At 31.2% G+C, this 27,509-nt stretch overlaps 1 protein-coding gene and 1 long non-coding RNA gene across 4 annotated transcripts in view; one reads left to right on the forward strand and one right to left on the reverse strand.

Moving 5' to 3' along the window:
- The window catches only part of LOC111613896, a 38,679-nt gene that overhangs the window by 8,045 nt on the left and 3,125 nt on the right, over positions 1–27,509 (reverse strand). Inside the window, exons 2-3 of the long non-coding RNA XR_002754839.1 lie at positions 12,025–12,134; positions 11,840–11,941 (exon numbers count right to left, since the gene is read on the reverse strand). This is a non-coding gene — a long non-coding RNA (uncharacterized LOC111613896). The remainder of the gene's footprint in view (positions 1–11,839; positions 11,942–12,024; positions 12,135–27,509) is intronic.
- Positions 6–27,285, forward strand: LOC111613868 (A disintegrin and metalloproteinase with thrombospondin motifs 6-like). 3 transcript variants are annotated; one of them, XM_023355233.1, is made up of 25 exons: positions 6–91; positions 7,601–7,670; positions 11,847–12,112; positions 12,193–12,340; positions 12,538–12,752; positions 12,824–13,023; positions 13,092–13,162; positions 14,130–14,235; positions 14,300–14,434; positions 14,506–14,665; positions 16,192–16,293; positions 18,004–18,179; positions 21,202–21,268; positions 21,338–21,458; positions 21,525–21,661; positions 21,745–21,799; positions 21,875–22,001; positions 23,785–23,836; positions 23,910–24,024; positions 24,115–24,275; positions 24,339–24,372; positions 24,449–24,679; positions 24,973–25,099; positions 25,179–25,354; positions 26,995–27,285. In XM_023355233.1, exons 2-24 carry the CDS (start codon positions 7,625–7,627, stop codon positions 25,351–25,353), a joined length of 3,027 nt encoding a protein of 1,008 aa, XP_023211001.1. In that variant the 5' UTR covers positions 6–91; positions 7,601–7,624; the 3' UTR covers position 25,354; positions 26,995–27,285. The 3 variants fall into 3 exon arrangements, with proteins under 3 accessions (XP_023211001.1, XP_023210994.1, XP_023210991.1); XM_023355226.1 differs by lacking the exon at positions 6–91 and adding an exon at positions 2,472–2,589 and having other exon boundaries at positions 13,110–13,162; XM_023355223.1 differs by lacking the exons at positions 6–91; positions 7,601–7,670 and adding an exon at positions 10,886–11,664.

The raw sequence follows: 27,509 nt of genomic DNA on the forward strand, positions 1-27,509 counted from the left end.
AAAGACGGGCCGTTAGTTTATGACATCACGAAGGGGACGTACTCGATTTTAATATATTGAAGATTACGAATTCTCGTCATCCGAAGGGAAGGTACGAGATTGGCGGATTTTTCACTCTCATTTAAATAACGGCGGTTAACTCGCGTGGCGTTCGATTTAATTAGTGTCGTAGGAATTTTTGGGTACTTAAGTGCAACCTTGTCCCGAATATTTTTGGTTTTCGTTTAAAGTAACAAAAATCGGGATGTTTAATGATGCGTGCATCTCGGCGCCAAAGAGGATATTTTATCCTTGTTTGGTGCTTATTTGAGTTGGGAATTCTCAGAAAATGCCTCCAATTTTTTAATATTTGCTTAAGGGGTTCGATTTCTGATGTATGGATCATTAGAAATGGAATTTCATCAGAACAATAAATTTATTGTGTTACTTCCTCGCAGTTTGATTAAACAGGGCGATTGCTATGAAAGAACCCTCTTGAAGGGATCTCAGAGCATTCTTTTCCAAATATCTTCATTTTTAAATTACACGATTGTAAATATTATTTATAGATCTAAGGACCCGTCCGTTAATTACGTGTACAGTTTAAGGGAGGGAGGAGTGTGTTAAAACTGTATCGTATACACAACGGGGGAGAGGGCTGCTAAAAGTACAGTACATCATTGTACACAGTGTCTACCTGGACATTTTTAATGGTATTAAGTCATTTATTCAATGTCGGGTAGGTTTATGAACTATTGTACACGTAATTAAAGGGGGATTTTCAGAAAGAAAAGGCTACATCATTGCACACCATTGTGTACAATGATGTAGCCTTTTCTTTCTGTAGCCTTTGTACATTGTCAAAAATGGCTTAAAAGCAGTAGTTAATGGTTGGCCCTAGTTAACATTAAATTTACGTTGAAAAAAATGTGAATGCGTTCAGTGTTAATTTTTTTAAGGCTCGCCCCAAAAAAGGATGGTTAGCATAGCGGAGATTGCGAAAATTGCGTCACATCCTGTAGTATTCAAATGAGATTTGACGTCATTGGTGAGGAAATTTCTCATCTCACGATGTGAATATACGTTACTTTCACATTTATCAATAATTAAACCCAATTTTTTAAACCATGGCTAAAAAATAATTATCTAGTTTGCTACTAAAATGTCAAATTTTCGAATTTATAACGTTAAATTCGATATTTCACGCTACCGCTTAGCAACAACCGTAACACGACGTCACACAAACAGTTTGATTAAATCAAACTGCTGACTCTAACAAACACCAGAAACCTGTACTAGAGTGTTACACGCGCTGTAAATAACTCCCATTTTATGCTTTTTTATACCTTAAACATTACATTGTGTTGATAGTTTTGGCTGGATGCTCTGTGGAATATCTACAAAAAAACCGAGCCACAGTGTGAAAAATAATAATAAGAGTTACTCACGTAACGGCGAAGATAGCAACAAAAAAAACTATACATCATTTATATTTTTAAATGAAAATAGTAAACCGTTCAACTCAGAAAACACTAGATACATAACTTAAATCTCACGCACGAATCGTAACGAAATTGCGTTACGAGAGTTACGTCTTATTTTTTTAATATAGCAGGGTTAAAGTGGCCATTTAAGCTGTCAAAAAACCCTTAAGTACTTCGCATAACTCGAGCGTGTAACGTTTTAATTATCTCGTACATCTCGAAATAACAAATTAACGATTCGCTAAACTTGATTTTTTTACGTAGAAAAATTCGAATTTTTTTCGTCCGTTATGGGAAGAATTTACATTAAATTACATATAATTAATGTTTATTGTTCTATTGTTTATATAAAACCTGTTACTGTTATAGCGCGACGGAGCGCATTTATAAAATTATTTATTATTATTGTGGGGAAGAGAATAATGGGAACAAGATTCGAATCCTAATTATCAGACATCCGATGGTAATGCATACAGGCCACGTAGAGAAATAAAAAAAGCTTTAGTAGGTCACAAAATCTGTACGAATCTTAGTGTTTAACAGTTGCAATCGATAGAAGACACGATATTAAATAATATCAAAGAGGTTAGAATAATAAAATTTGGTATTATCATCGGAAAAAAGGTTACAAAAGAGGAATGCCGAACAATCTTTTATATATATATATATATATATATATATACCACACGCGGTTATTTTTATTGTTATATTGCAGCAGCATCCCGCTTATTATAGAAAAGAAAGAGTTTGGAGTTATCTGCGTGCCATTCAACATCGTGCCAACATCCTGCAACTATTCATGCACACCTGTTTACTTCCTCTGTCCGATGCTCCTAGTGTTTCCTGTCTATTGGACATAGCGGTTGGATTTCCCTTTCGGTTGGTTGGTCGATTTTTGGCCTTCGCCAGTGCAAACTGGAGCGTAACAGTGCTTTGGCCATGAATATATCAACGGTTTAGGGTCCTGCTACTCACGTTATTGTTTAGTAGTAACGGGTAGAGAGAGAGAGAGTTCACTGCTCGCTATTCTCTATCCAAATGTTACTGAAACTGGTTGTCTGTTCGCTATGACATGATGATCCTTTACTTCTATATCTCGCTCTGCTGTTTTTGGATGGGGGTCCGAGTGAGTATATCAGTTTTTTGTTAATTTATTATTATTTTTTTATTTATCGCGTGTAGAGCTACTTAACGCGTCTTAAATATGATCTAAGCGGCCCTTCAGGCGCTTCCGGCTGGGTGGAGAGATGAGGTTAGCTTTTTTTAAACGCGTTTTAGCGATAAAATTTAACATTCCTGGCGTGCCGAGATGTCTCGAAAGACTTTTAAATGCACATTGCGTATCTATCAGACGCATTCCTGAGAGGTAGAGCGCATGCCAACATCCATATGGCAGGCACATGTCTGTCTGTCAACTCTGACTTACAGCAGATCGTCAACGACGAAAACATACGAATGTTGTTTGCATGCCCTTGAACCTTACTCGGATTGCTCAAAAATTATAATAAATTCGTTCTGTATGACGTAACAGAGTATAATTTACGTATATCTTTTGTTTTTAATCCACTAATTACTTAAATCGCGCGTGCGGCTCTTCCTATATGATGGAATATTTATATTTAGATGATTAGTTAACGTACTTCCTGATTGAACAGACTCGTGCCTCCCTCCAGACTTAAAGAATGATACATATTTTATGTACAGTACCTCAGCTATGAGGATGTCTGCGTGATGATATCAACCTGCAAATGATGTCTTGCATTTAGGAATGAATTTCCGCGTGCCAAATAAATGCCCAGTTACATTAATGAGCCAAAGCAATGTAAAGAGTATCAGAGAGGCCATAATGTTCTTGTGCTCAGATTTTTAAAGCAAAATTTAAAAAAATCATTCGATAGGAGGGCCAAAGTTTTAAGATGCCAAAGATTTAATCTAGTTAAAACTCGATATTAATTTGTTTAAGGCTGCAATAAATGAATATTCAAAGAGGGGCGAGATAATTTTATAATGAATGTCTTGTTGTAGAGCAAACTTTAAGGAGTTGCAAACCTCTTTAAATTCAATTTACAAAAAATTTCAGGAGCGCTTCACAAAACAAATATAATGGGATATTAATTATCAGAGGGAGGACTTGAATATTGTTTTTGTGCAATAAAGTGCCTAGTTCTAAGACAATTTAAGGAGAATTTGCATTGTAGTTAGGATTAGGCACCCATAGACACTTAGAATTATTTTTTTAAAAAAGAGCATCAGATAAAATTTTTGGTGTTGGAAGACAATTCCAATCAGATTAACCCAGATGAGATTCAGAATCGAGTCATAACGAAATCATCAAAACAAGGGGGTGGGAATTAAATTATGGTGCCTAAAAGTACTTAGTTCTTAAGAAAGAAATTTAAGGAACCACCAAAAGATTAACCTATTTAAAAATTACATATCATCAAAGAAGAAGGGGATGAAAGATACAAAAATTTTTCCCTCTTCGCTTCATTTATCTCCATCAAATCCTTTTTCGGTGCCCCAAATTAAAATTGTTAGCAAAAAAAAAGTTCAGACTGAAGTCCTTCTGTCGAACAATTAACGAAGTCATTGGATGTCGGGAAGTGAGCCATTCAGTATAAAAATATCGTCATTAACTATTGAATATGAGATAGTTGGCCTTCAAAGTTTAGTATTCATTTTTGTAATTTGACAAAAATATCCCTTTCCTCCTCCTCCATATTTTTTTAAATGTTATTTAACGTTCTTCTCCCTCTTTTTTTTTGGTGCCATGGTCTTAGTTGGCCTTCACAGTTTGGTATTTAGTTTTGTTAATTTAGGAAAAATATCCTTTTCCTTCTCTTTATCCTCCTGTTTCATATTTTTTAATGGTATTTAAAGGTCCTCGTCCTTCTTTTTAGTACCATTTAAAAGGGGGGTCTTCTGAGTTGGCCTTTAGGGTTCAGTATTAATTTCTGCTAATTTGAGAAAAATATCCCATTCTTTATCTTTCTATCCAATATTTAAAAAATTTTATTTAAAGTTTCTCGTGTTTTCTCTTCTTTAATAAGAATTTTAAGTCCATGGATCCTGGCAAGAGATGGCATTCAGAATTTAGCCATTATTTTCGTAATTTGATAAAAATATGAGGAGGAGGAGGAAGAGGAGGAAAAGGATATTTTTAATGTTATTTAAAGTTCTTCGCCCCCCGTTTTTTTTTGGTACCATCGATGGTAGTCTGAATGACTTTCTAGAATTTTTAATTGCGTTAATTAAAGGAAGTTACACTCATTTAAGTGCCTTTAATTCACAGAAAATAAATTTTATGGCGTATAAAATCAGACGGCACAGTTTTCCCTCTAATCTATCAAGGATAAAGTACAGGGAATTCTTTTATTCCTACGATTCTGTATGGAGTTTCAGGCGCTCATTCTTGGGGTAGATATATTAAATTTGAATGGGCGCATGATAAATTAGTATCTTCTAGAGCATAGATTCTTAATTTTATAATTATTTTATTGCTTTAGCAGTATTTCTGCACGGAAATTGTTGGTGTAGTAACTTACTCGATGCTCCCAATGGGCCGTAATAACGTTACAACTCGTGTCAAGATCATGATGTATCAAATTTTCAAGATGTCCTCTTAGTATCACGAGGTCAAAGTGGACTTCAAGCACCACTGCACCCTACAAAAACCATATAACGAGGTTCGAAGTATTTAGTTAATGATAATTAAACAGAAAAGAGTAACTATTTATGATCCGTTCTAGTATCTCCCCCCTCACAGTCTAGTTAATTTCGAGCTCATGGGGTGCATGTGCGATCAGACGCGCCCAAAATTAGTTAGACTGCAATAGACTACATTGCCCATTAGGGAGTGGCTTTCTCGTGATCTTTTGCCACCCCTTAACAGGGAAGTGTCACGGATTAGATCAAAAATTGGGCGTTTTTTCACTAAGGTGGTGTTTCGAATCCTGTTTTTTTCTAAGGTGGAGAGTAGAAAAAAACTTTCTAAAACTTTTGTTCTGTGCAGGGGTGGGTACGGATCGGTTTTACAGGTAATAATTTCTCTGCACCAATAGGCGATGATGTAAAGTAGCTCGTTATGCACAACCGAGCGCATGAAAATGTGGGAATTGAATGGGTGATGAGGCAAATGGCATTTAACCAGAAGGAGACATCAGAAATGGAAATGTAGTTATAAGTGATTCGCTTTTTTTCGGATATTCTATTTACAGTTTCTTTCTTTAAAAAGAAAAAAAAAACAAAAACCGATAGTTTCCTTATTAATGAAGAGGGATGAAGACATGGGTGGCTACCTTAATGGGCGCGTTAATGACATTCTACAGCATCATTTGGGTTTCCAGAGCGGAGGTGAGTGATTGGATAACTATTTTAAGTATCCTGCATCAGAAATTTTCTGGATTTTTCACGTTTAAGTTGCAGTTTACGTAAAAAGTGAATCGTTTTTTGAGCGCAATTCGCGATGCAATACGAAGAACAAAGAGCAAATGAATCGTAGACGGCCACATTTTAGATTAAAATACGGAAATTATGAGAGTAAAATCGGATTTTTCCTGCTAATTTATGGTTTTCGAATTGCTGTTTACGTGATGTGTCGATTGAAAAATGGCGGGTCATTGACATTTTGTTGAGCATGAAGCACTTAACAAGATCTAACCAGAAGGGAAATGGAGGAGGGAGATCTTTCTGCAACATTTGTCGTGACCTTGAAGGGAGGAAAACTTAAAAACTGCTTTATTTTACTTCTAAGAATTTTTATTTCTAATCTTTCGAGAAAAATAATAATCGAATTATCTTTCATTAAGTTAAAATATTAGAGGAATTTCTCATCCGTGAAAAGTTGTTTAGATTAATTATTTTTTTAATGCTACAATTTGCAACAAACTGCGTTAAAACTATCAATTATCCGAATGTAGATGGAAGATTAAGATAAAAAGAATTTATTTTTTTTTAAATAATAAATTTGATTTATCTTAAGGAAAACGTAATTGGGGCTCCGTATCTTTAAAGTTGTTAAATCTCTGTTCTTTCTGATTGAAATGAGATGAGGAGGATGCTCCTGATCAGCAGAAAAGTAAGAGTTTGCATCAAAAATGCTTTCTAATTAACATAAGAATTAATTGAGGAAGCTTAACAGTGTTATTAAATAAAACAGCGTAAAAGAAGGATCAAAATCATCTAGTTAATACAGAAACAAATACGCTTTTCAGAAAGGGAGAGAATAAAAATAACATTGCTTCTAGAAATTTTATGCTCTTTAGAGAGATGTTTTCTAGTAAAAATTCTTCTTTCTCCCGGCTCTTCCTTCAAATGCTCTTCTTTCTCCTACGTTCATTTGAAGAAAAAAAGAAGTGCAAGAAGACAGACTTAAGCAATTTTAAAGATGCTCTTTATGAAGAGCAGTTTTCCAGATGGAGAATTTTGTTCTTACAGAAAAGGAGAGATAATAACTAAAAATATTTTTAAAAATTAAGAAAAAAGCTCTTTTATGGAGTAAAAATTAGTTAAGAAAGCATTTTTTCTGGTTGGCAAGAAGTGAAGTACAAGAGAACTGTGCAAAAAAACATGCTCTTTAATGGTAAATTAAGCAAAAGCTTAAAAGTAGATTTAATAATTATATCAGCAACCAAATAGATGTAATTATACGGAGGAAGCGTTAGAGAAACGTTAGAAAAGAAGAAGAAACGTTTTTCGACACCTCGTTAACTCCGATATACAAAACAAGCATTGCTTTTAAAAAAAGGAGGAGGAAAAAAAAGATTTTCTTTGATGTCACTTAGCAGGGGGTGGAAACGTGAGGAGTCTGACCTCTAAATTAGACAGGGAGGAAATTATCACGTGCGGATTCTGTCACCCTTAACTATTTATATAAGAGGGTCGCTTCGAGTTACAACTCTGAAGAAGATGCTGAAGTAAAAAAGAAATTCGAGGTTATCGTGTCAGAAAAGGTTTAATCAACTTGATTTAATGTCGTAATTTTTCTATTATGGTCCTATAGAAGGATAAATTTGATGTAATAATTGAACCTTGAACTCTTTGTTTTTATTATTTATAAAGTTATTCATTAATTAGATAATAAATCAAGGATATGAAATTAATCAAAATTTTATACTTTTTTTTATTTTTCTTTAAAGTCTACGCTTCATCTTTACGAGAAGATGAGCGAGAATGAGCGAAGATTTTACTTGGATCAAGAAGACGGAGGTAAGTTTTGAGGCTTCTGCTCACATGAGTGGCACTCTTAGTCACGTGACTTACGTTTTTAAAAAAGGCAGTCACGTGTTTTCGAGCGAAAACAAAGAAAAATCTGTACAAACCTGCTCGTATCTAGTCCCACTTAATGTAAATAATTAGTTAAAATGTAAAAAAATATAAGGCATAAAAGCTATTTTGAGTCTTTTTTAAAACGATAATCGTACAGGCGCGACTTAATGCCAATTATCTAAAGCATAAAAGTGAAAGTAAAACGACATCATTTCGATTTTACGATCGTATTTTTAATAGAATCCCCCCATGTTTCGAATCTCACTAAACATCCCGTTCGAAAACAGTATTTGGGTCAAGGCAAAGTCAAATAATTCGAAAAATTCTCTCCCCCTTTTCTATTTTCTCAGTTTTAGGAGGAGGAGGAAACGTTTCTTCCACATCACGGATGCGACGTCATGCATAAAAGTAAACAAAAATCCCCTCCTTATTGGAGTAATAAACCTTTATTGTGTTACTAACCCATCTGCTGTTTTGCTGGCCAATTAATTATTCTCTTTATTAATAGACTGCGAGTTGTTTCCCTTCGTTTTTATAAACAACCGGCTAACGAGTGCGGAAATTAAGTAACCGTAAACATTTCCTTTTTTATCATTTGTCGTAACGCTAGCGCGGTTTATCCAAACCGAATGCTATTCTATGGCTTTAACTCTAGAATAAATCAATGCACACAGGTTTAGAAAGGCCATAAATCTGAAGATTTATCTCCAGAAATTGCTTGTATGTACGGTTTATGCCTAGAAATGGCCTAAATCTTATAGGCCCTACTCTCAAAAACTGCTTTTGAGAGTATGGCTTTTGCCTAGAAGGTGTCTGAATCTTAAGGATTTGGTTTGGTGGGATAAGTCAACGCAATACGTGATCTGCCAAGGGGAGATGACTCCTGGTAGGTTTTTCTATTGTTAACTGGCCCGTTAAGGCGTTACAAATGACAAGGGATCCGTAAAACTTCACGTGGACAGTCCATGGTCAAGAGCGAACCCGCGATCAATTACCAGGATTCAGTGGTTATATCTATTCGACCACTGCTGGGCTGAATCTGAAGGGTCCACCCATACAGAAACAGCCTATACGTATGACTTGTATCTAGAAAGGATCCGAATCTGAAATATGCCCTTTCGAAAAGAGAGCTTTTGCTGAATTTGTACCTAGAAACTGCATATCTGAGGAAACTAATTTTAATTATGCTATTCCAAAAATTAGTTTTATCTATTTCCATTTCGAGAATTTTTGGAAAAGGATTTTTCCATAGAAAGAGCATTAAAATTTTATCGCTATCTGCCATAACAATGAAATGAACCGTAACTTATAAATTTTGATATCGATAACGAGCTTCATATACAGATTCCTTCGATACATCGATAATGTAAACACATTGGTTTTGGTTTGATATATCGATTATCGGGCACAGTACTACTAACAAAACTTCTAAAAATCTAATAGTACAGGACAGTCCTCAGTCAGATCCAATGGCGCAAGACAGTCCCCTCAGGTCCAATAGCTCAATATTATTGGATCTGAAGACTGTTTCGGAATATTATTTATAAACTTTTATTTTAAAAAATTAAAAATAAATGCTAGGTATTTAGAACTGAAAAAATTCCCATTGGAACTTAAAATTCCACTCGTAAATTCTCTTATCTTTATTCTCAGATTCTTAGAAGTCGGTCAACACGAAAAATTATCATCAATTATGATTGATATAATATAGAAATAAAAATATAAATCATAATTAAATTCGCCATTAAAAAAAAAAAAAGATTCGTAAGAGTTAAGGTCTCATCCGGAAATAAAATTTAATTGCGATCTGCATATTAGATTTCAGGACGATCGACACTTAAACTATAAAACCATGAATGAATTACGGATGATTCAAATACAGTTTCTTATATCGTTTAAGAATAATTTTAATCCGGTTCAAATAGCGCTTAGCTATATTTTCGTTTGTAGCAATTCAAACGCCTCTTTTGGAGAGGTTCAAGCAACGCTTTGTGGCGATTCAAAAATATCCGTTTTAATTCTCGAACGGAATCATCATCTCTCCTAAAATAGAATATCAATTCTAGACAGATTATCTCAGATATTTTCCTAGTAGTAATTGTTCAATCAATGGCATTTATCAATTTTTATCCAACAAAATAACGACATATAAAGCGTAGAAATCTTAAGATTTAAGAACAATACAATTGCTCCGATTCATAACAATTTCATTATTAAAAAAATAATAATATAATTGCCTACGGTGTCGCCATCTTTAATCAATTTTCGCAAACTCAAANATAGAAAATAATTTTTTCAGAAAATATTCCCGTCATGTTTTCTCTTAATTTCCAAGCACCTTTACAGATAAAGTGTCATGTTTCTTGGTATTTTTGAGCTTATAAAAAGAATGGAATCATAAAGGAAATTTAAACCTGAATATCTTCTGCAAGAGCATATATTCCAGGTTTAGATTTTCTCTATTGTATCATGTTTTTCAGAAGTCTTACCTATCTAGTAAATGGAATCTTTTCACCAAAAGCATAGAAAGGGAAGTAACTCAATTAATTACTCAATTTTGAACCTTCTGAGATCACAGGTTCCACTTTTCTCCAATTTTTTCTGAAGTATGCAATTCAGTCAGGTACCTGTACATTGGGGTACTTGGAGCATGTGCACCCCCTTGTCGTCATGTTGCTCTTTACTTAATCCCCAAGGGAGCTCTAAGGTTTCATTTTATTTTTAAATTAGTTACTCATTTTTATCACAAAAATTTTACTGATGACAAAATTAAAATAAGAATGCAATTCAGTCAGGTACCTGTACATTGGGGTACTTGGAGCATGTGCACCCCCTTGTCGTCATGTTGCCCTTTTCTTAATCCCCAAGGGAGCTCTAAGGTTTCATTTTATTTTTTAAATTACTCATTTTTACACAAAAATTTTACTGATGACAAAATTAAAATAAAAATATTTATTATGTGAAAATTTGTTCTACTGGTCGAACTGCTTGGTCAAAACCCAAAAAGGTACCACTATATTTGATTAATGCAATTTTGATATATGCAATAGCATTGAGGAATCCAGGAAATCNTTATTTACTAATTGTTAATAAAATTTTCCTTCCTAATATGAATATAAATTTGGGACACGGCCTTTAAAGTGGCTTAATACAGCTGGATAAGAAACCAATAACATACTCTGTTTCAAATGAAACGGCTTACGTTATTGGTTTGCTTATCCAGCTGTATATGTTAAAGCAACTATCAGACAAAGCACCCAGTATGGTTTCGTTTCACGTGGTGATTGCGTGTCGTGTATGCAGCCATAAAACGAAATTCCGCGAATATCTGTGCTCCACCCCCATGTAGTCTCAGACAATTGTCTAGACACTTATGCAATCATTAATTAACGTTAAATTGTGTTTAAAAACATTTTACTGATGTTTGTAAAACATCTTGGTTATTTCTGAGTAAACAGCATAATTTTATACTTTGTTGTGTTCGATGGTCAGATGGCCGAGCGATAAAGTGGCAGCCCACTGCTCCGATGGTCTGGGATCAAATCTGTACGGATTTGAGCCCAGACCACTGGAACAAACCCCTGGGTTCTGGATTAAAAACTTCCGGAATTTTTCATGGGAGTGGTCTGTCCATCTGGATATAACGAGCCCTGTCCTTTGTCACCTAGACACCCTATTGTAGGCTGGGTCAAACCCATAATGGGCTTACCTAGAAAGCCCTCTTGGTAGGAAAGAAAAAGGGGAAAACTGTAGTGTGAACACTAATTTAGGAAGTTACCTGTAAGCAGGATATTAGGGTGACTGTTCTTTGTGTTCAGAATGTCAGAAGATGAAGAAGTACAGTTTACTAAATTAAGAGTGGGATTCGATAGCTGTAGGAGTGAATTAACACAACCATTTGCCATTCACATAAAACAAGACCCAACTGTATACTGTATGTATGGTACACAAGGATAAATTATAACAATTTAACTCATTTTTGAGAAAAATATACTGTAGTACTCATTATAGAGCATTTTTAAATATAATAATAATAAAAAAATATATATAATAAAATACAATAATAATAAAAACAGAAAAAGTATGACAATAAGGAATTTTAAACTTACTTTTTAGTACCTCCACACCATGTCATCTTCATTAAAGATAATTATCTGAGGCAGAACTCTTCTGTTTTACTCATCTTCAAAGCTCTCGAAGAACTCTTCCATCTGAAATTGAGAAAAAATGACAAATTACTAACGTCAGACTTCACCATCAGAGAAACCACTTCTAGAAACAGAGCAGATCTTACCTGGGATGCAAACGATACGTGCCTGTACGAGGGAAAGTCCAAGTATCATCTAAACAGCAGAGTGGCCGTATCCTTATGTGATGGAGTGGTAAGAACAGTAATATGCCAATCTAAAATATAGTAATTGAAATCTTTAATTAATAAATGGAATAATTCTCCAAAATTTAGAGAGGAATAATTCAAATTGAGAATGGAATCTACATAATACAGCCTCTTTCTGCAAACCTTATAAAGAAGATGGGATGGAATGGCAAAAGAGGAAAACCCCATTTGGTGGTAAGAAAACAGCAAAATGAGGAATACTTCTGTCCACATGGTAGGTTTACTAAATTATTTCATCATTTGTATCTATAATTAAATAGTTATCTCCACAAATTTACATTGGAATCTGGTGCTTTCGATTAAAGTTGAGAGGTTCTATGAAAAACTTAGAATCTCTCAACTTTAATTGCTTATTCAAAATTTATAACAATTTTATATGTGAATTAAAAAGTTGTTTTATAATTTAAACAGCAGCTCGAAAAAGAAATGCTCAAGCTGCTAAGAACCCAGTATATAATGTTACGGGAATGTTACACCACAGATACATACGTTCTCCAAGTCCACCAGATCCAACTATAGAAACCGCAGTATTTATAGATCAGCCTTTATATGAAAATCTCAAAATAAGATTTCCGGTAAACTCCGAACAGCAAATTATCAAGTATATCCTCACCATGATGAATGCAGTAAGTAGCTCTTATACCTTTTAAATTCTAGTTGTTTTTTTCACGGTTTAATATATGAATCTTTTCTGAAGGTTCAGATATTATTCCGCCAACCGTCTTTGGGACATATGCCGGAAATTAAACTAGTGGAACTGAACATATTGAAAACGCAGCCGGAGGATTTGGAATCTTCGGAAAATATCGATACTTATCTAACCAATTTCTGTATTTGGCAATTAAAGAAGAGAAAGAAGAGCAGAGTCTGGTGGGATCATGCCTTGCTTCTTTCTGGGTGAGTTTAATAAATATCATACATTTAGAAAAAAAACAGTAGAGGAGATAACAGAGAATATAAAAAAGTAATCATGTATATTTTAGTATTAATATGTACGTGATTGATGAATTAGGAAGAAGAAAGAAGCACGTTGTAGGTAAGTATGTAATTTTAACTTTGTTAATGTTGCAAAAATTTAGAAGGAATCTATGGTGATGGCTTTTTAAAATCCTTTACTTAATATACTACAAATTATAAACTTCGTTTTTGAGAGAGAACTTTAGGAAGAGATGTATGGGTGGCTAAGACATATAAAGGTATCGATTGGCTTCAGCTCTGAGGGACTTGAGTCCTGATCGGAATCTCATAGGTAGTGATCTGGATATCTTTGATTCTTTCTTTCAACATCTGGGTCTGACAACTTAAAAATGGCCATTTCAGTTCTCATAATGTGCAAGGAATTTAAAAAATTTCACTTTCATTGCAAAATATACTGCCATATTTAAAAATAAAGAAAAAAAAACAAAGCTTGGTTATCCTCAATACAGTAATTATTTGTTAAATTATTGTGTTTAATCACTCTACCAACACTATAAATGATATATTAAAGTCGAAATTTATTTAGGAAATAGACAATTCCTATCATTTGTGAATGGGCATATTATTTACATATGCATTAAATGTAAATTTAAGCTATTCTTATTTAATATGTAACTGGGATTCAGAAATTATCTTTAAGAAAATTTCAATTACTCATCAAACAATCATCTATTCTCTATTTATTAATATAGGCAATGTCATGGACAATAATTGCTGCCCTCAATACAACAAAAATAAAGAACAACATCCGTTAAAACTAATTTTAAACATTAAAAAATATATTTTTAATATATGAGATAACATAAAACATATGTATGTTTTTATAGGATTTTTTATAAGTTGAGATAAGAATAGGATACATAAGTTTGGTAGGAATTGTATAATCTTCTACAATTAGATTTATGGCACTCTAGGCTATCTAAAACTCATGGTTCAGAATCAAATGACATTACCAATGTTATAAAGTATATTATATACTGTATATTTATTGCAAAAAGATGAATAAAAACTATTATTGTCACCAGGCCTTGCTCCAGTTAGCGGAATGTGTAACCCTCTCAATAGCTGTACCATCAGTGAAGGTACAAGTTTTCAAACAGTGTTAGTTGTGGGACATGAGTTTGGACATAGGTAAGTACAGTTCTTTCTTGCACAAAAGTGCTTCTAAAGCTGGTTCAATAATCATTTATTACAGTATGGGGATGGAGCATGATGGACGTCAGGATGATAACCACTGCGATCCAGAAAAATATATCATGTCGCATACATTAGGTCCTGGAAAAACTTCATGGTCCACTTGCAGTAGAGAATATTTAGAAAAATTCCTGAGGTAAATTTATTTAATTAATGGATATATAGCACAATATTCAGGAAATTAATAAGTATATATATATTCTTTAGGTCATCTCAATCACGTTGTCTTCAGTATACAAACTCCGGTGTCAACATGCTCAAAAAACTATCACCCGTACTGCTTCCAGGACAAGAATATGATGCTAATAAACAATGTCAGTTAAGATATGGAGAAGGGAGTAGAAAATCCACAATACAATCTTCAGAGGCATGTAACAAATTTTAGTAGTTTTGGGATTTTGATATGTATAGAATACCTTCAAAATGAGCACCTTCTACAGCTACACATGTTGCAACGTTTGTCATTTATTACAACAATCTTGCAACCTATTCTGTGTTACTAAGTCCAACTGTTGTAGCACTTTTCACTAATTTAAATTTTTAATAGCAGAGCTTTTATTTTGATGATGATGCAAAAGTCACTCCCACAGACTTTCATGCCTTTGCTAAAAGTACAGAATGGGTTGCAAGACATTTTTAATAGGGATAAGAAAGTTTTGTAGTTACAGAAGGTGCTTATTTTGGAGGTGGTCTTGTTTAAATACTTATACTATTAATATCAATCTTATCAACATTTTAGGATCAAAATTAAACAGTTAAATTGTACTCAATAGGATGATATATCATTGATAAAAAAAAAAGGAGAACAGGAGGCCAATATAATTCAATAGAAGAAGGTTGGCAAACCTAATACTACCACATATTTAAAATTATTTAATTGCTTACTTCTGATGTAATGATGTAGTATGAAGATTTTTCTTGCAGTGTTTTAATTATTATTACAGTATCTCTGTAATTGCTACTTAGAAGTTATATGCATTCCTTTATTCTCTGCACAAATTTTTGGATGTTACCATCTTTTTTAACACTTATAAAACAACTATCAAAGATTACTTATCTTTAATTGTTACAAGATGAATTTGAGAAACTTTCCTTTCATAATGCTTTAAATCAAATACCATGTTGTTAAATCTGGATTCTGAAAAAGCCATACTATATCAAATCCATCAGTCACTGAATTTATTATTAAAATATTCCCAACTAGCACAGAATGTATCTCATAAAAAATTTACAGTCACTGTATAATTACTTGAAGTTAAAAAAACTGATTAAAACATTGTTCATTTATTATTTATCATTGTTTTAAATATATAAGCAATAACAAAACAATAAAACTAACAAGTCTTCATTACAAATAAAAATATTTGCCTTTTCAATAGTTTCCATCATTAGTCATGCACATTTCAACAATCTCTGCTAAACTGACAAGAATGTGATGCAGTAATAGAGTATCTCCATTAATCTTAGTATATTCATTTGTGATGTAGTGCTTCATATTATTAATATTGATGATATTTACTGAATAAACCCTTTTCTTTGAATAATCATCTGGGGGATATGCTAAAGAAAATTCAAACAGACAGTGTGGTGTGGTGTGTGTGTTTGTGTTGGATAAATCCTATTCTGGATGACTAACCATACCAACTGATACAGAAGAACAGATCATAGCAGAATTAAGAAGTAGCTCAAAGAAATCAACTCACTGTGCATCCTAAGAACTGGGGATTCCTTATGGAATCATCAGAAAGATATCAAGGATGGAGAATTTTCATCCATTCTCAATATTTGCCTGCATATTTATATCAGTGTCCAGACTATGTCCATCCTGTCACTGTAACTTGTAATTTTTTAAATATCAACAACAAATATCTAATTGCATTATTTTTCTTACAGGATATCTGTTACATGTTACGTTGCGATGTGGGATTTGGTGGGAAAGATGTATCTTTTACTGCTCATCCCGCTTTAGAAGGTACAGTCTGTGGAAGAAATAAAGTAAGTATATGATATATTAAATGAAAAACCTGTAAGATATATGGAAAAAATCTAAATATAATAACTAAACTTGTAAACCTAAATTGCTTTAATTGATAATTTTCATTACCACAAAGAAAGGTTCAATTCCTATTGATAAAAAAAGCAGATAATTTTTAAAAAATTTTAATAAAGAATTGAAATCTCTATATCTGCAAACACACATGTAAAAGATTTCTTAAAAATAAAAGATTCATGTTTCAACTATTTAAAAAATTTTATAGTTTCATTCAACAATGAGCAAGCTTTTTCTATGAGGGACAATTTGGAATAAAATGTTTGCAGGTTGCATCATAAATGATAAAAAAAAAAGCACATACTGTACAGTACAATAGATTCTCAATTATCCTGGATTGCATTAAGTAAGAAGCAGATTTGTCAGGATGATTTAATGACACATCTATAGGCATTTTTGACATCGCAAATTGCTTTATGATTCATTTGCTTTCTAGGCTATTGTTCGAAAGGAGAAGAAAGGAGCTATTCATAATAAGCTGGACATTTTGGCAATTTGAAGAAGTTGTATGTTTTGTTCTCTTCATATTTCTTTAAAAATACCAGTAAATAGTGCAGATATTTACCTGTTCTGTTTATGATTACAGAATTTAAATGATATTGGCTTGACTGAGATGACATTTTTGTCCTTTATCCCAGATAATTGAGAGTTTACTGTATTTTTAATTTAATTATCTGTTTTATTCAGTAAAAGAATGTTAAATCAGAAAATTGATACAGTTTTTAGCCATTAAAAAATTAATACCAATCATCAAGGTCTCTAAAACCCATTAAATTTATGGTACATATTCCCCTAAATTATAAGCACTCACTAGTAGCAATTGTCTCAAGTAACCATAATCAATATCTGTTTTATTAATAAATCCAAAATATTGGAATCTTCCAAAAAGAAATATAATTTCAACAGAATTTTCAACTCCGACAGTGTTACATGCTAGCAGATAAATTGAAATTAGAATTGTATTCATATTATTTGGCAGCAAAAAGTGGTCCAGCCACGGTTGGACCTGTTCCTTGTTTGTTTTCATAGGAGAACTGATGAGAGATTCTGTCACAAAGCATTATGATGATAATGCTATTGATGATAAATTTACAAATTTAAAAAAAATTCTTAATATAGACAATACATAATGTCTTCTAACTTTGTCTTTTTGTACATACGAGGTAATTAACAGTTCCACGGCAGAGTTAACCTTTTTTTAGAGGCTACTCGTCTGCCTCAATATGTAAAACTTTTAAAATCTTCCATCTGGTGTTGGAAAATTTTTAAAATTTTTATCACGATAAAAATAGCAATAAACATTTTATATAATGATATTGATTATGTTAGTTATTGATTTTGAAAATATACCTGAGAGAGATTATTTGATGGCATTTTCTGTTTTACTTTATAAATTAATAATATAAGTGGCAAACAAATAACTGGAATTATGATTAACCTTTAACTCTCAGCACCATCTTTGCACTTCCAGCAAACACATTTACTTAATTAATTAAAAGATAAACTAATAATAACTGAATGATACTGTAAACTAATATTTACACTTGACTTTTTAATTTGACTTAGAGATTATCAGATAACATGAGTCTAAATTTAATATTTAGCTTCAGTTTCACAAATATATATAGAGTTTTTTCCTTTTATTAACATTTCAGATGTGTCAAGCTGGAAAATGTACTACGGCAAATTGGAGAAGGAATCGAGCCGGACCAGTGGATGGCGGATGGAGTGCTTGGTCTAATTTTGGGCCATGTTCGTCAGATTGTTCGACAAGTAGGAACACCGATGCTGTTGGAGTAATGATCTCTACACGCCGATGCAACAATCCACGGTACTGATGATATGTAAAAAATATTTTTTTAGTATATAAATATACTGGCATTTATGATTACTTAATTGCTCATTTGTTACATATGAACAATTATACTAAAAGTGATTGCTAGCATATGCAGATAAGTGCATCTTGCAACTATAAGAGACATTGTCAGTACAATTTATATTTACAATATAATAAATGAACAAATAAATTATTTATAAATTAATATGAAGTGAGGGATTGATGCTAAGTGAAGGAATTATTTTTCGACAACAGTATTAGCAATTTAATACATTGAATAGTATTGCTTCTCATTTTATTTATCAATAATAATGTGCCAAAAAATTAACTTTATTGTCTAACCTCAGACTTGCAGACTGCATCTACTCTACTACAGATTTTTTACTTCCTCTTTAATTCTATTAAGAGAAAATGCATATTTTCAATCATTTTTGATGATTTATTCTTCAAAGACAGAAATTTCATTATATTCTTACAGATATACATATAACTCAACTCTCAATTTGTACAAATGCAAATGTACTGTACATGTTTCATTTTCTTTCTTTTCTCTAATTCTTACAAGCAAGTTTAAGAATTTCAAAACAGCAATTCTAATATCCAAAGGTTTTCAATGATGACGACTTTATTTATATAATTTATTATTGAACATGTATTTTGGAATGATGTATAATTTCTTCCCCTCTTCCATGATTTCATTTTTTAACTTTTTCTTTTCTATATGATTGAAATCCAATATGCACAAAATTAATCTGGCAAGGTTTGACTTATAATGGAAACATTCTAATTCAATTAACTAGTATTGGATTCATTTCCCAAAAGGTCACATTTCAAGTCTATCAACTGAGAATTAGCTTTTCCATCTTAATTGATTGATAAAAATTATTTAAAATCAGACTGATGGGCCAATATTCTATACTAAGAATCATACAGTTTTTAACTGGAGACTAGATAGAAAACAAAAACAAACTTTTTGACTCCAGTAAACATGATTAATTACAAACGTTTTCAATTTATTTAAGGTCAACCTCACGTAACATGTTTGAAATATAAGATTGATATGAATTTTCAAATACATGCAGCAATATATTCAAAAATAGAAAAGAACTAACAACAACAAAAAGTTAACCAAATAAATATTTAAATGATTGTAGAAATACTATAAAATAAAACATGCATTATACAACAAATACAATCACTACAAGAATAAATAAGGGAAACACAAATGTAAAAGTACAAGAAAAACAAATGATAAAAGTTATATCTCAATTTTCAGGATGTAGAAATGTTAAAGTCTTTGAAGTTAATGCATTTGGATTTTTGATTTGACACACAAATTTCAAGTTCTCTGTGCTTCCAATCAGATTTCCTGTACCAATTAGATTATACAGACATTGTTTTGTTAAAAAAGTTTGAAGCTCCTTTTTTTTAGAATCCTCTTAGCTCTGATTGTACCATTTTCATTAAATGACTTCTACACCTTTATGAATTGTTTCTACATAAAATTATTTTTTCATTATTTTATTATTATTATTATTATTATTATTTTGAATTTTTTAGCCCCAAATTCCCTTCTGGCACCCCCTAGGCCTGATGGGCCTAATGGAAAATCTGATACTGCTCACACTACATTTATATACTTATTTAGTCCCTCAAACTAATTCTCATTTATTTTCACCACCATTTCTTTGATATTCTCAACCCTAGTCAATATTACATAAATTCCCACTGTCATCCATCCATCCTCCTTTAATCTCAAGAATGGAGTTGGATAGATAAAAGTCGAGATCAGATAGAAAAATATTAGGGACAGGAGACCATGATTATATATATGAACTTCTGGTTTTTACAAGTCATGTTATTTCAATTCAAAAATTTCCCCTGAAAGGAGTTAGTTAGATGACTAGCACAACTCTATTGCTAGTGCAGAAGTATGATGTACAGAGGCAAAACACTACTAATTTGAGGTGGAGAGAATAAACTTTAAATTAAATAAATTATTATTATTAAAAATTGAAGCCCAGCATTGTGATGATGTCATAATAAATAATTGCTTGTTCTTTATATCTAAGTGAGCTCCAATAAAATTCATTTTGTCATTATTTGAATTATTTGGAAAGTTTCAGTATTCATTGTAATGAACCGAATGGTCTTTAGGCAATGAAAAGGTTTGATTACATGGATTTAGAATTTGTTTTGAGTGCAGAATTGTCAACAAAATAATTCAAATCCAAAAATTTAATACAGAAATAAATACATACTCAAAATTAAAACAAAATTAAATAGAAAACAATGAAATCTACAATTTAATCTAGTTTAATATTTTTCATTCAAGTTAAATTTTTTTAAAACTCTTGCTACTCTAAGTTCAGTAGAAAGGTTTTTATAACAAGCCCATCATGGATTTAGCCAGGTTTGCAAATGAGGCAACAGGGCAATAAAGAACAGGACCTGATAATCCAAACCAAATCATCTATGAAAATTTCTGTGGATCCAATCAAAACTCAAACTTTGAGCCCTCTGAAATAATAGGCTAACACTTCATTTGCTTCAGATACTTTAATATGAAATAACATCAGATCTAATGTTAAAGCTTCATAGGCTTTACCATTAGATCTGATCTGATACTTGAGTCCAGGAAGTCTTGAAAACATATTTGATTCAATGTTATATTGAATGGCTGAACAGCTTAACAGATGAATTTACTGAATTATCCAACATTGATTTAACTATTTATAAACAATGGAACAATGTTTAAAGAAATGCATCATACTTAAAACAAAATTTTATAGTTTTTTTTTCTACATAAATAATTAAATATAATTTAATGAAACTATGGCACTTCTACTGAACAATCATTTCATGTAAATAATAAAGAAATTCAAATTTTATTCTGTTATTATGCATTAATCTATTTTTTTTTTTAGCTTTTTCCTTAGATTTTTTTAAATTTTTGACTGAAAAACTTAATACCTTTTATAATAATAAATATATTCTTCTCTAATTATTTAAATAGCCCTGTCAATGGTGGTCGTTACTGTCAAGGAGCAGATAGAAGAGTTAGAATTTGCGATGCTAATAGAGTAAGCATCAAGTCTCTTAAATTATTAATTTATTTTAAATGGTGTTGAAACAAATTTCCTTCAAAACAGATTTGTTCAGCAGCTGCTAATGCTGTGACATTATCTGAATACATCAGCGAAACTTGTCAGCAAGCATCTCATTTAGATACAACTTTAGATCCTTCAGGAACCCAATTTCCGAGTCATGATAGTGAGTACACTTTATTAAATATTATAGATATTATAAATCAGTTGTTATATTTCTCATCTTTATTAGATTCTCATTCATGCTATGTATGGTGCCACAAGAAACAGGGTGGTTACATTACACATGGTTGGAAATTACCTGATGGAACTCCATGTTGGAGAGGGTATCATCCTCAAAATCAGTTCTGTTTTCAAGGAAAATGTAATGTAAGATTAAATTTTATTTTTAATTAGGAATGTTTAAATAGAAATTTTATTGTATGTTTAACAACTGAATATACCTAAATCAGACCTTTGACTGTAATGGCTATACTATAGAGACATCTAATGAGACTCCCTGCCCAAGTAAGTAACTAAATTGATAAAAATATAATTAAAGTAGATTGATATTGAATCATTCTTAAAGGATTTCTTTTACAGATCGACCAACATTGGCTACAAGGCACATAACAGAATGGAGTCCTTGGAAGAAGATCAGTGAATGCAAGCACTCTTGCATAGTAGCAGGAAAAGGATTCACTTTAGTCAGCAGAAAATGCAACACCGTGTATGATTTTCTACAGTTTTTATAGATAAAAGAGAATTTAGATTACATTTACAAAGTAACCAAAGCTCAAACCAGCACAAACCGAGCAAATATAATAACTGTTTCTAATTAATGGATTTATTCTCATATTTTAAACATTCTGAGGTTTTATCTGTGGTGGTTCATGATTATAAATGTAGAGGTGTTAAGTAACAATTACCACATACTTTACATAAAATATGTACTTTATGATGGCATAACAGGATCATTTTTATTCTGTTTACTGTTTCAATCAGTAGTAGTAAAATAATTTTGATTATATATAATAATTTATATAATCAATATTTTAAAAAAACAGACATTTTTTTGACTATTTTTTCTTAGGTAATGCTGCAATTCTGCAGTGCTTATTAGGAGCACTGAAGAATTGTTTTATAACATTCCCAAATTCAAAATTTCAATTGTATTATTAAGCATAGTAAAAATAATTTGTTGACAGATTAAAATCCTATACAGAATGAGGTTAAAAATATACTTAAAATATAAAATATTTTTGTTTTATTAAAGCTATCAAATGTTAAATGATAATTAGTTCTGTTTCATAAAATGATGTATATCATTATTATATCACTTGTAAAGCATATATTAATATATAAAAACATAAAAGTCTCAAATTAAATGAATATATCTATGCCCAAAAATTCAATTAATTATTAATTAAATTTTACAAAATATTTTAAAAATCTAAATTATAGAAAATAATTTTTTCAGAAAATATTCCCGTCATGTTTTCTCTTAATTTCCAAGCACCTTTACAGATAAAGTGTCATGTTTCTTGGTATTTTTGAGCTTATAAAAAGAATGGAATCATAAAGGAAATTTAAACCTGAATATCTTCTGCAAGAGCATATATTCCAGGTTTAGATTTTCTCTATTGTATCATGTTTTTCAGAAGTCTTACCTATCTAGTAAATGGAATCTTTTCACCAAAAGCATAGAAAGGGAAGTAACTCAATTAATTACTCAATTTTGAACCTTCTGAGATCACAGGTTCCACTTTTCTCCAATTTTTTCTGAAGTATGCAATTCAGTCAGGTACCTGTACATTGGGGTACTTGGAGCATGTGCACCCCCTTGTCGTCATGTTGCTCTTTACTTAATCCCCAAGGGAGCTCTAAGGTTTCATTTTATTTTTAAATTAGTTACTCATTTTTATCACAAAAATTTTACTGATGACAAAATTAAAATAAAAATATTTATTATGTGAAAATTTGTTCTACTGGTCGAACTGCTTGGTCAAAACCCAAAAAGGTACCACTATATTTGATTAATGCAATTTTGATATATGCAATAGCATTGAGGAATCCAGGAAATCTGCATTAATCAAGGTATCCCTTGATTAACATAGATTATACAGGTATCTTCTTGCATAATGTACTTATGATGCCTTTTTTATAGCTATTTTTTTATAGTCTGCAGTCACTGCCAAATCCAGTGAATGAATCATCATAAAATATATTCATCCCAAAAATACTATTTTATAATTATTAAATTTGCATATTATCACACACAAATTTTAAACAATGATTTCTCGAACTACTATATTATCAAAAGTTAATAAACAAATGATTTCTCGAACTTCATTATCAAAAGTTACGTTACCAGTACTTTTAAGCCCCTCTCTTTTGTATAACAAAACTATAAAATATAGACTATTATATTGTAAAATATATATATCTTTAATTTTTAATTAATTTATATAAAAAATATTAAACTATAAATAGCATTTTTGTAATTCTCTTAGCACAGGATGCACAGGAGTACGTGACTCTTTTCAACTGTGTGACAACAATAGTGTAAGTTGAAGTTTAATTATTCATATCACAATTTATGCTCATCATTGTGATTATTTAGCATTTTAACTTATAGAAGTGTACAGTCATGAAATCTGCAGAGGTATACGCAACTGACTTATGTAAAAAGTATAGAAATAGATATCCTACAGTATTAAGTGGGAAGGGTCGACAGCTAGCACCTCGTTCGGGTAATTATACGGTCTCTTAAAATACTTGTTACTATTTTAAGCAGCAACATTTATTTAAAGATACCATAAATAAAAATGATTATTTTCTAGGTAATCCTCACGCAGCTTGTACTGTTGCTTGTCAAGATCAAGTCTGGCAAGGTACACATTATCAAATGGATGCATTCGAAGATGGTAAATTTCCTTCTGGGACAGATTGCAGTGGTGGAAATTATAGAAAAAAGGCATATTGTCTTAATGGAAAGTGTGTGGTAAGTGTACATAATTACATAAAAATTCTCTATTAACACGATGTTAATAAATGTGACTTTTAGGAATTTGACGAGAATAATGTTCCGAAAGTTGAAGGTAAGAACAATATACTGTATCATTAAAATTTACAATTATTTTATTTATAAAAATTATTTTAATTATTTATTTTTAGATAATAATAGTATTCTGCAAGTGAAAAAGTTATTCAAATATTACAGACATCGACGTGATACATCAGAACAAGAAAATTCTGTAGAAAATTTGTTTATGAATAATAAATATGCAATAGATCAAAATAAAAGAAAGAAGTGGATTAAATATAAACTCTTAACTCAAAATTTTCATAAGTATACATATAGGTGGGCCATTGAAATGTCGGAATGTTCAGAACCTTGTGGAGGAGGTATGTCTCAACTTTCACGCTATGCCACTTGAGAGAGAGGACTGGATACGTAAATAGGTTAATGGTTGGTAAAGTTGTGCTTGCAGTAATCCACATCATTTATCAATAGAAATAATGCATTAGCTTTATATAAAATAACAATTAATAACAAAAAAACTAATAATCAAATGACTTATTAAATTGATAAGTGACATCATTCTCATAATTTTACCAGCCTTTAAGGAATTTTATGCATCCAGCCAATGCTTTTGTGTGACCAATTTGCAATATATTTCAATTTCATACAATTTCAGGTATCAGAAATGTTAGCATGTTTTGTGTCAGAGAAAATGTACCTGTCGAAAGTGCATATTGTGAATCAATCATAAAACCAATGGAATCGGGAATTCAAGAATGTAATATGCATCCTTGTGTAGGAAAGTATGTATTTATTATATTAATATTATGCAAATATAATCGTCAATTTAAAAAATTATAAAAATCGAAATTGAATTTTTAGATGGCAAATTAGACATTGGACACCTTGCTCAGTCACGTGCGGAAATGGAACAAGAACTAGATACGCCATATGTGTTCAACAATTAACTGAAGATTTGTATTCATTTATAAGTCACATAAATTGCCCAAAAACTGAAGAAATTGTAGAGAAATGTGAAATGCCGAAGTGTTCCTAAAGTAATTTTGAATTTATTATTTATAGAATGTAATATTTAACATGAGATTCTTAACATCATTTCTTTTCTTTAATAATCTCTTTAAATCTTGAAAAGTAATACAGTAGACCAGCGTTCCCAAGTTAATTTTATTGAGGAACCCCTTTCACCTTAGTAAAAAATGTTGGAAACCTGGCAAGTTTTAATGATTATAGATAAAACAGCAAATAGAAACATCAAAAACAATTTATTGAAAATGGAATAAAGATTAATAATGGAAAGCAATTACTTAACCTCTTGGCATGATGAGCACCATGATATACATGTCAGTATACTAGTGTCCCATTATTAGTATTGTAGTATGTAAAGTACCATCGGAAATCTGACTGGCCACTCCAATCATTAGATTCAATAGGCTTGTACTTCACATATTGATGAATTAAAGCCTATTTAACAAATATACTATTATTTATATGTTGGATACTTTTAAGTGCCTTGCAGAAGACCATACAATTGCTTGCTTCACAACTGCTTTTATAACTGGTATAATTTGTGCAAAATTGCTATTTTTTTTTTCTTTTAGCTAATTTAATATGATAAAATTTTACTTTCAGGAAGTTTCAATTTGATTTATATAAGTAACAACATATACATTGAAAATGTATGCAACACAAATTAATTCAATGAATGATCTCACTTAATGGGTACATACTATGACATTTTTAACATATTCATGTTGTTATGTACAGTACATAACTGGAGACTAGGCACACTAAAGTAGAATTTTAATTTATGATTGCAATCTCAACAATTTGTTTCCATGAACAAATTATATTGTAAAAGCAATAATCTATTGTCTGATTACAAGAAGGAAAAAATCTATACTTTATCAATTAAAATATTAATGCCTTACTTGTATTATACATATAAAAACATGGATGGTACTAGGGTGGGGCAAGGCCCATCTCTTTGCTGACCCTGAAATAATTTAAGACTACTATACTGATTATTATTTGGGATTTCTTTAAATATGAATTGATTGTTCATAAGTTATCTATCGTACAAGCTCTCATTAAACTTTTTCCATTTACATGTCTTAGTGAAAATAAGTCAGACAGAATTACTCTTAATATTTGTTATCGTTAGCATTGTAAGCTTTTAACGCTTGCTTATAAAATTAGCAAATTTTAATCCATCTTCATAGACTATAGTGTACATTTCACATTCACAAAATCAATCAAAATACAGATCTGTCTAAACAGAAGGTCTATTTTATATCATCTACTAGAATCACAGCTAGATGGTTGTATGAATTGCCAAGTGACAGCTTCAAATTGCATTTTTTTTTTTAATAAACCCTTCTTAAAACTATTTTGAATATTTTTATCATAAAAATAAAAATGTGCAAGGCTGCAAATGTGCAAAAGATTATAAATTGTAAAAGGTACAATAGAACAAAGTTTTTATTCACATTGTATGAAGTACAATGAGGTAATATTTGCACAGCATTGCCTTGCTTTATTACTTTTCACAATATGGCACCAGACAGAATAAAAAAGGATTATTACATTTATGTATAAAAATACTGATAATTATAATTATAATTAATATATTACTCTTATAAACATTACTCAATAAATAAATAAAACTTCTTTTTTTCAGGTTTTTGAAAGAAATTCATCCCTCACAAGTCACATTTTCACTCCTCATAAACTATTTTATCATAGAAATGCACAAAATTGAATTCAGTTTCATCAAAATCAAGATGCTTCAAACACTATTATATATTTTGGTACTAAAAAACTAACTACAAAAAGTTAAATGTGAAGTGTCTTTTTTGAATTAATTACCTTTGTAATAAAAAAAAAAAATACCTAGAGTTTTATCTGGGTAACTGTAGTAATTTCTATCAACACTTTTTGCATTGTTAAATTATGTAGAAATAAATCAATTGAAAGCAATTAATTACATTTGTTTTTTTTTTTTTGTTGGAATTAACAACTAATAACAATTTGGAAACAATTTATTTTAAACTTGAAACAACTCAAAATAGATAAACAGTAAACTGAATGAGTAATTTTTAATGACAAAATTCAAATTTTAAGCCAAATACATATCCAAACATTATTAGGCAATAAAATCATTAAGATAAACCACTTCCAACAACTTAACACTGC

This window comes from Centruroides sculpturatus, unplaced genomic scaffold (genome assembly GCF_000671375.1).
Source record: "Centruroides sculpturatus isolate CEXI.00-Female unplaced genomic scaffold, Cexi_2.0 scaffold2, whole genome shotgun sequence".
In the NCBI taxonomy this organism is placed as follows: domain Eukaryota; kingdom Metazoa; phylum Arthropoda; class Arachnida; order Scorpiones; family Buthidae; genus Centruroides; species Centruroides sculpturatus.